The sequence below is a fragment of the Limulus polyphemus genome, unplaced genomic scaffold, assembly GCF_000517525.1.
Source record: "Limulus polyphemus unplaced genomic scaffold, Limulus_polyphemus-2.1.2 Scaffold5711, whole genome shotgun sequence".
Classification (NCBI taxonomy): domain Eukaryota; kingdom Metazoa; phylum Arthropoda; class Merostomata; order Xiphosura; family Limulidae; genus Limulus; species Limulus polyphemus.
The window spans coordinates 2,095-11,876 of record NW_013671321.1 but is presented as its reverse complement, the minus strand read 5'-3'; the positions used below and the strand labels follow the sequence as shown (position 1 = coordinate 11,876).

The window sequence follows — 9,782 nt, the reverse complement described above, 5'->3', positions numbered from 1 at the left end:
GAAATAAGTTCTTAAATTTATTTTCCTTAAAACATAGAACAGTAAAGAAAGAAGTAAAGCAAACAATTATCTCTTCTAGTTATGATCCTTTGTACTCAGTTGCTGCTTAACGTAGGCTGCTAAGCCTTTAAAGTTATGCATATGCAGGATATAAAACAAAATATATTTTTTTAGGTTTTATATATACATTTGAATAACTAAAAAATCATAAATTACTACATCAATACTATAGAATTCTACTGTAATTTAACAAGTTTAGTAACTGAGCTTTATTTGGGTCTAAAAAATATGAAATTTCGAGCAGACTAAAGACACAACCTACCACCTTGAAATCTTGGTTCAAAAAAAAAGAAATGGCAGAAGGAACGTTAGAAATGCTGAGAAAGCCATTAGGGGTGACATTCTGAGATTCTGATTGGTTATTCATGACATATATAGAAGTAAGTGTATATAAGGGAGCATTTCCAAAAATGGAAAGAGGTGGGCAGAGTTCCACTGTGTTTGATTTCTTACGTGAGCAATATCTTAGAAAATAGAAAAGATAAGACCTTCTTATTTTATATTCTAGCTTGTCAATATCTGTAGCTAGTTCTGATAGTGTATACATAAAGAAACAACTAGGTTTGATGTTTTGTACATAAACAACCAGGTCTGATGTGTATGTAACTATACAGCTAGGTTTGATGTATACATAAAGAAGTAGCTATGTTTGATAATGTATACATACAGAAATAGCTAGCTCTGATGTTGCATGCATACAACATATATATATATAATGAGCTTTGTATTCCCAGAAGTTTTAATTAAATGAACCGTTAGATCTGTCTTTCATCTCTTCTAATTTAAACCTTTGAACTCCACAGGTCGGACCTGGTGGGTCAGTATGTGCTATGAAGTTTGATGTAGAAAACCCTAACTTCATTTTCACAGCTTCCATCACGGGTCGAGTGATGCGTCAAGATTTTCATGGAAAAAACAGCAAGATTTTTCTAGACACCTTTACATGGGAGTAAGTAGATAAGTGTATACATTTTCTATGAAAACAATAGTTAATTTCTTGTTTAAGGAAAACTTTATGCAGAGAAGACTGTAATGAATTGGAAACTTTCTGCCCTGAATGTCAATGCAATAGGCAGTCCATATATTTCCAGTCCAGTGTATATTTCATTTAGTTGTAAGTCTTTCATCAAACAATATCAGAAATGGTAGGTAGAAACTTTCTCAATACAATATGTCCCTTTTCTGGTTTATCATAGAGGTTGGGAGGATAAGATATAAATGTTGTATATATATTGAAGTTGATCGTCAAATGTTAAAGAACACACTATGAACTAATGTATAGGTGACACTTCTCTCCCTTATCATGTGATACAAATTATTCATTTGAAGTGCATTATGAATTATTTGTGTGGAGCTAATTTGTAGTTGTGGGTTGGTAGGCAAGTGAGAAAATGTTTACTTTTGTGTCTGTATGGGCAGAATTCACATAAATCAACTAAAAAGTCATAAGCTTGTAAGAATATTGTTAATTGCACTAGAACACTTGTAAAACTAATTAAGTGAATCGATGAATTATTTTCTAAAAGTTGATGTGTAACATGTTCTCACCCTTTCTAGAAAGTGGTTTACATCCCTTGATGTTCTACAATCAAAGAAGCTTATAGCAGTAGGTGATACTTCTGGGTGTCTATATCTTCTCGATACTAATGGAAACATGGTAGGTTACACATAGATTTTTGTTTTTTCCATATATGGAAGACTGTATATTATGTTTTACATTGGAGAAATTTAAAATTATACTTAAATTTGTACATGTTGCAAAAATTTCAATTTACTTATAAGTACACATACTTTGTTTCTCATCTTTTTTTTTACTTTAGATTTTGCTGTCTTACTCCTTTGACACTTACATCAAAGAGATTTTGTAATCTGATAATTTCATCTGCTATGGGATTTTGTTTCCCTGAAACAAATTATCTTTTGCCAAATTATATGTTGCTTTTTCTTTGTTTTATGTACTGTGAATATATTGTTTTTCATGTTCTACAATAAATATATTTAGTAATATCATAATCAACTAAAATTTTTTCCCTGTATGTTTATTTCTGCTATATGCCTAATTATCATGTAAGATACTAATTTAGGTGATTGTTATATTAAGATTTCCGTCATATAACACACTAATATCCAAAGTGACTGTGTGGTCATTTTTTTTACAGGATATTAGCAGTCATTTATATGAAGATGTTATTTATATAAGACAAGCTGAGGTACTTGTCCTTTGTCTGAGTTATGAACTTAATAAAATGTGAGGTGGATGCTATGATAAAGAACACAAATTATAATTTTCACAATTTATTTCTAACAAAACATATTGTTACAGTATTCATTATTACCTCATCAAAAGTTTTGTATGAGTTTTAAGAACCCAATATATATATACTTAAAACATGGTATACACTGTGCGATGATCAGTGATTTTTTTTAGGAAGAAGTAGCAGCCAAAGTAGTGGCAGTAGGGATGCTTTCTGTTACCAGCTTTCAATATCCGGCTCTTAATGTTCTTCCACAGTGTTTCAGCCACAGGAGTGTCTTATGGGCCAAAGTTGAAAGGTCATGAGTCAAAGTAGGAAGTGGGTATAACTTAGAAACTGCTCTTCATATAAGCCGTATGGTGATTGTTGAAATAGAAACTTCAGCTGACTTTATTGCAATAGTGGTGGCCATTTTTTCATTGCATTTCTCAATATAGAGTGCTAGTACACTCTTTCAGATATATAATATGTTTGTGTGTGTGTATGGTGTTTTATAGAAAATTTGATATATATATATATATATTATTTTTTTTTTTATGTGAGGATGTAGTGCCATCTATGAATGTAATTAACATTAACTTACGTCAAAGATAATAAATACTCAATAACATCAATAATAGAGGGAACAGGGGATTATGACCCCCATTAACATGCCCCTTATTCCAAACTATCATCCCACAAAGTTTGGTTGAGATTGGCTCAGTGACCTCAGAGTAGTTAGATAATGGACAAACAGAGAGACACACAGAGTTTTATGCTTTACGTGTATAGATAAACATTCAAGGTTATTGGATACTCCTTTTTATAGAATACTAAAATTTCAAATATCTCTTGTTGTGATTCATTATTAATAACAAATGTTGCTTTAGTAAGTTTATCAGAATGTGATGAGAGTTGGTTGTAGTAATGTGTTTATTTGTCTGTCCTTTCCATCAAAATTATCTGTTGATGGAATAAATGAAGAGAAAGCCAGGTCAGAGGCATCAGTAGATGAGAATTGGTGAATTTTGTAGTGGACAGCATTTTCCAAGGGTAATCAAGCTCATTACTGTAGTTTGAGATATGATAATGTGGTGCAAATTTTATACATTTTTGTTACTTATATTCCTGAAAACTATGTGGCAGCACCAATTGTTTGCTTCAAAAGTGATTTTAATAGAGAATGCATCTTTAGATTTAATCAAAATATTAAACAGAGCTCGAAAGTGTTTGTGCGTAGTACTAATGTTTCGATGTTCACAGGTTGAAAGATTCAGCATATATTTTAACTCAATACGTAAAACAGACAGCTCTTGTGCAAAAATCTTAAGTAAAATAATAAAACGAAAATCAACGTTTTTTTACTTGCACAATCATTTATTTGTAAAGATTGAAAATATACAAGTTAAAAGAAACTTAAAACTCTACATGTTTTGGTGTAAATATTTCCACCATCTACAGGAGAATCCATCAATAAGTACACAAAATAATGCTTATAAACCTAAGGTACCTGTGTAATTGGCATATATGTACAATGGAGCCATTTACAACAATAGTTTCCAAAAACTTATTTCGGTAACTCCTGGGCCTAAATCTCTATTTAAATTCATTTTGTTTTTAAATTTTCTAAAGATTCTCTTATATTTAATTCATCTTTTTCTGCTAACTGTTTAAGAATTTTTACATTATCCCAATCAATAATATGTTTAAAATTCGCGAAAAAGTATTAAAGTTAAATGTAACTTAAAAAGCATTAGGGTAATATTTATTATAAAACAAACTCAATTTAAAATTCTTAGAAGTATTATAAAAGAGGAGTGAAATTGCAAAAACCGAAGCTAAATTATACTATGTGCATTTAAAATTAGCTAGGAATATACAGTGTTTGGTGTGGAATAAGTTTGAAGCATCTAGTTGGTGGAAGTGGGAAAAGGTAAGATTGAAACATAAGAAAACTTTGAGTAAGAAATTGATTAACTTAATTAAGAATGATAAAAATTCAAAAAATAATTTAAAAATGAATAATGTTGTACTAAATGAGAAGTACACTAAATTGTTAAACAACCCAAAAATAATAAATGTGTCAAAGGAAATTATTACAACAGAACAAATTAAAATTCAGTAGGTCAGTGAAAGATGATTTAATAGTGGCTGCAGAGACTAGTTTAAAAAACTGAAAGTTAATGATAATATTGTAAAGGATACTGTTAGAACATCAGTGGCAAAAATTTTAACTTCTGATACCAGAAACACTAAAAGAAACTTTTATAATCATGAAATTAATGAACTTCGTGCTATTAAATATAATACGAACATTGTTATTTCTAAATCAGATGAAGGTGGGCAGATTGTCATATTAGATAAAATTGTGTATAATGATAACATTAAACAACTTTTAAATGATATTTCTTATATTGAAATCAAGAAAAATCCTACAAATGTAATACATAAAGTAAAAACAGTTGTGAAAACCTGCAGCATTTTACCAGTTAATGGCCAAAGAAATCTTATATCGTCTCAGTTTAATTTACCTAGGTTTTATGCACTCCCTAAGGTACATAAAATCGGAGTACAGTTCCTCCCCATTGTTTTTAAAAAAGTCGTATACATACACAGTTAAGAATTCATCTGAATTTGTACAAAGGTTAAGAATATGCACATAATAGAAAGTGATAGACTAGTTTCTTTTTGATGTAGTATCAATATTTACAAATGTACCTGTAGAAGTAATGTGAAGTTTATTTGAAACTTTATTACTAGCTTGTAAGATTTTTTCATGGTTAGAAGTACATGATATTATGAATTTAACAAGATTGTGTGTAACAAATAGTTATTTTAAAGTAGTAACTAATACTTACAAACAGAATAAAGGTTTGTCTATGGGGTTATCCTTATCACCTTTGTTAGTGGACATTTTCGTGTTTGAGGTTGAAACTTGTGCAGCATTGATAAAACCCAAGGTGTGGGTAAGGTATGTGGATGTTTGTTTCGTACACACGTGGGAGGATGAAACCCTGTTTTTGATTTTTTGCAATATAAAACTCAGTATTTCTGTATGTCTGGGTGGATTATGTTAATTATTTAAACAAGGAATGTCTTGAATTGCTTTACTTCTTATGTAGATCTTGTTAGAATATTTTAAACTAGGATTGCATGCATAAAAACTCATAATAGTCCTTTTTTTTTTACCATACCCTACCCAGACCTACAGGAATATTGAAGCAAGTCATAGCAATCCTAGTTTAAAATATTCTAACAAGATCTACATAAGAACTAAAGATCTGAATCTTTTGGGCAAAATTCAGTGTGGGATATCTTTGAAGAATGGACTTTCTTTTTGTCTAACCAGACCTGCAATAAATATTGAAGCAATTTGTGACAGTCCTTGTCTTATCTGTCATAAACTCTAACTAGACCTATAGACTACTTGTAACTGCATCCATTGATAATACTGTCAAGCTTTGGGATCTACGCATGATAAAAGACAGAAAAAGTGCATTATTCACATTTCCTCACGAGAAGGCAGTAAATTCAGGTGAGAATTAAGCTTAGACATTAGTGAGTGAAAATCTATATATAGTAGCTCTCAGTTTTAACCTATACATGTGTTGGCCCTCATCCTCACAGCATATAATGAAAAAGATTTTAATGTATTATGAGGGGAACTGAAAATTAAGAGTTCTTATACTTGACAGTCCTGAATTATTTAGAAATCAACAGACAAGGAATTCTTCAAAACAAGTTTCTGAATTCAGATTTTAAAAAAATTTGAATCTTATATGTTTTTTTAAGGATCTTGGGATTGGTTGCTTTCTTGTACATGAAAATTGGCACGGATGTGTAAGGGACCATTGAGAATAGTCATCTTTGCCTGTATTTTGAAACTAGCAAAAGTACCTGGCTTGCCCAGGTTATTAGGTTGATATATTGTAGATGACTATGTCAGTGTGTATATTCTGAACCTATTTTAGCAGAGAAGAACAGTCGAAAAAATATTTTAAACATTTTTATTTCACAGAAACATAAAACACTTCTTTTCTATGTGATTTTTTTGCTAGCTTACCTCATTAAAAAGATGTGCATGTGTGTATACACGTAAACAAGATAACTAATAATATCCAGATGCACACCCTCAAGGGCCACTTAGTATATTGTAATATAAGGAACCACTTCTTTTCTATGTAGTATTTAGCTAGCTTGCCTCATTAAAAAGATGCATACATGTGTGGATAAGATAAGTAATAATATCCAGGTGCACACCCTTAGGGTCCACTTAATTATAGGTACAAAGTTTCAAGTTTCTTTGCTCTTGGAGTTATGGTGGTCACAGTTCTTTTCTGTGTGGCTTTTTGCTAGCTTGTCTCATAAAAAGATGCATGCACATGGATAAGTAATAGCACCTAGTTACACACCATCAGGGTCCACTTAGTATGCATGCAAAATTTCAGGTTTCTAGTTTCTTTTCTCTTGGAGCTATAGTGGTCACAGGCTAACATACACACCCTTTTATTATTATATATTCTCATACCAAAGCTGTCTAATGGCTGGTCCAAGGGGTTTGGGAGCTCTAGGATTAGATGTGTGTATATTGGAAAATTGACAAAAACACGTAAATTATCACTTAAAACAAGATATAGAGTTTTTTTTTATAATTGATGTTCTTTTTGAAATTTTTACACTAGAACTTCTATAATTTTTGTAGTAAAAAGAAAAACAAAAGCATTTAATATGATATTTTGTTTGGAAGAAACACAGTTCTTCTTTAAATTAAATACAGTTTTTAGTATGCCTTGTGTGGAGATGATTGCTCTAAAGAGTTTTGTTCTTTCAGCATACTTTAGCTTAGCCAATGGCAGTTCTCTTTTAACAACTGACCAACACAGTCAATTACGGGTGTACTCTGGCCCACTTTGGGAACTAGAACAGGTTATTGCTCACCCTCATCGTCAGTTCCAACATTTAACACCCATAAAGGTAAGAAAGAAAAAACGTGTTGGGGAAAATTTGTTCCTCCCTTCTTCCTTTTTTCATCAATTCAAGTTACAAGTGGTTGGATGTTTCTTGTATTACTTAAAGTGCAGTTATATAAAGTCTAAAATCTTACAAAGTATTGAATATACATGTAACTTTCAAGCCAGTAGTGTTTTATCATGCATTTAATACTCCAGTAACATCATGGTGCCTATAAGGGTATCCAGTATTCTGATAATATCATAATGCCTACACATCACTTGTCTTTAGTATCTAGCAGTTTCATAACATCGTGCCTGCATATCTCTTGTCTTTAGTATCTAGCAGTTTGAAAACATCATGATGAATATCTAGTACCTTGATAACATTTCACTGGCCGACTTTGTCATTTTTACTATTGTTTGGTGAATCTGAATAACTTAAGGGTTAATGGTATTATTGAAACTTTAGAGAATTACTAACCTATGTGTATGTTAGGGAAGTAAGCTAGGGAGTAATGAAAGTTTGATCATCACTAAAAAGTTACGATGGCCATGTACCCCAAGACAAACTTGACAACAATGAAGTGTTAAGCATCATCAGAAATCTAAGATGGTCATGTGTATCTCAGAAGAACTCAGGATGAATGAAGCATTGAAGCATAACATCATCATCATCAAGGAGAAAATAGCTATGTGTCTCAAAAAAATCTCTTAATGAAGTTCTCTGCTTATGAGGTATCTATTTAACTCAAAAATATAGCTCCAAACAAAGTTCCATATTTATGAGCTACCAAAAACAGGATTGCACCTGAAGAAGTATTGAATATTAAAACTCATCGGAGAACTAGAGGAGAAACTATTTTAAATGGACTTAAGAATTAATCCCAGAAGATCACTGTTTCCAGTGATCATCTGTTTTGATTTATATTGTTATGTAAAGATGAAGAATTCAAATGGATTTTAATATTAATTTTATTATAAATGTGATTTGTTGCAGCAATTCGTTATTACTAAATATATTAATATCTGAAATTATTAACATTCTTAATGTTTTTCATTACCTAAAAGTACTACCTTTTACAGCATTCTCTTTGATTATGAGTTTGCAATGATAGTCAGTAACAGTAAACATGCCAAATAACTGGAGCAAGTACCAGTAGATACAAGTAAAAAAAGTGGAGTCAAGATAAGTAAATATAGACCAGAAAACTAAAGTCAATACCAGTATAATGGGCCAAAAATGTTGAGCCTCCAGTAAACAAAAACTAGAAATGTGGAGTCATTATTATAAAATACATGCAAAGAGGTGGGACCAACATCACTAAATACAGACCAAATAGATGAAGTCTGTGCCAACAAATACATTCCAAAGAGGTGGGGCCAATAGCAATAAATACAAACCAGAGAGGTAAGGCCAGTAACATTTAATATGGACAAAAGATCTAGATCTCTCATAATATACTTTATGATGATAGTTTTTGTATTTAATATTATGTCTTGTTGTCCATTAAAAATTGGTACTCATTGTTAAGTTTGTTACTCATTGATCTAACATTACTGGATACATTTATGCTTCAACTCAAGGATACTTAGCAGTGTTTTGTTTTCACTTCTTCTAGGCTTGTTGGCATCCACTAGAAGACATTGTGGTTGTTGGTAGGTATCCAGATGAAGGGTTCTGTGCTGAAGATAAACGGTCCATTGATCTTTTTGATGGGCACAGTGGAACTTTACTCTTTCGGCTGCACAATAGTGAAGTTCCTGGAATAGTTTCTGTAAGTATTGGTGTGCTGTGATTAGTTGTGTGAATTGTTTCTCTGTGATAACACTGATAGAGTTGGATTTGTAAGATGAGAACACAGTAATTAGTTTTCTAACTGAATGGACATGACCCATACTTCAAAGCTAAAAGTCATTATATTAATATATACACTGTTAGGTAGACCAAGAACTTTTTGTAACTTTTAGAGTTAAAATTTCAGCTTAAAATCATTAAAGGACTCTTTTTTTTTTTGAAACAATTAGTGCAAATTAGCACATCTGGAGGCTCAGTAGTCAGATTGTGTTCATATAAAGGTAGAGGTACCTCAGTGAGAAGTCGTTTATTGAGAGGCTTATGCAAGATGTGCTTAGCTCCACATGTAACATAACTAGAACTTGCTTTTAATTATGTTACTGGAGAGAAAGTGGATCTCGGCAAGTGTCTCTAGTGTTGTCTTTATAGTCAAACAGAAACTATGGTATATTAATTATTTCTAGCTAATCAAATTATATCTCTTTAAAGCAGTATTTGTGAGCCAAGAAAGAATCCTGTTAACACTCGATGCAAAGAGTTTGATCAAAGACTGCAATGTATGGTATTGATATAGTAATTTATGATTTTTTGATTATTTCAAATGTATATATAAAACCTAAAAAAGTTATTTCATTTCACATCCTCTATGTGCAAAATTTCTTAAGGCATAGCTAGAAGAGATAATTGTTTGCTTTACTTCTGTATTTACTGTTCTATGTTTTAAGAAAAATAAGTTTAAGA

At 31.3% G+C, this 9,782-nt stretch overlaps 1 protein-coding gene across 1 annotated transcript in view; it reads left to right on the top strand.

Moving 5' to 3' along the window:
* The window catches only part of LOC106472895 (DNA damage-binding protein 2-like), a gene marked incomplete at its 3' end in the record, with an annotated part of 23,605 nt that extends 14,584 nt beyond the window's left edge, over window positions 1-9,021 (top strand). The window contains exons 3-8 of the mRNA XM_013933565.2: window positions 864-1,009; window positions 1,618-1,729; window positions 2,220-2,270; window positions 5,709-5,829; window positions 7,126-7,268; window positions 8,866-9,021. Of these exons, the coding sequence (XP_013789019.1) occupies window positions 864-1,009; window positions 1,618-1,729; window positions 2,220-2,270; window positions 5,709-5,829; window positions 7,126-7,268; window positions 8,866-9,021 (729 nt within the window). The remainder of the gene's footprint in view (window positions 1-863; window positions 1,010-1,617; window positions 1,730-2,219; window positions 2,271-5,708; window positions 5,830-7,125; window positions 7,269-8,865) is intronic.
* Window positions 9,022-9,782: the final 761 nt, after the last annotated feature.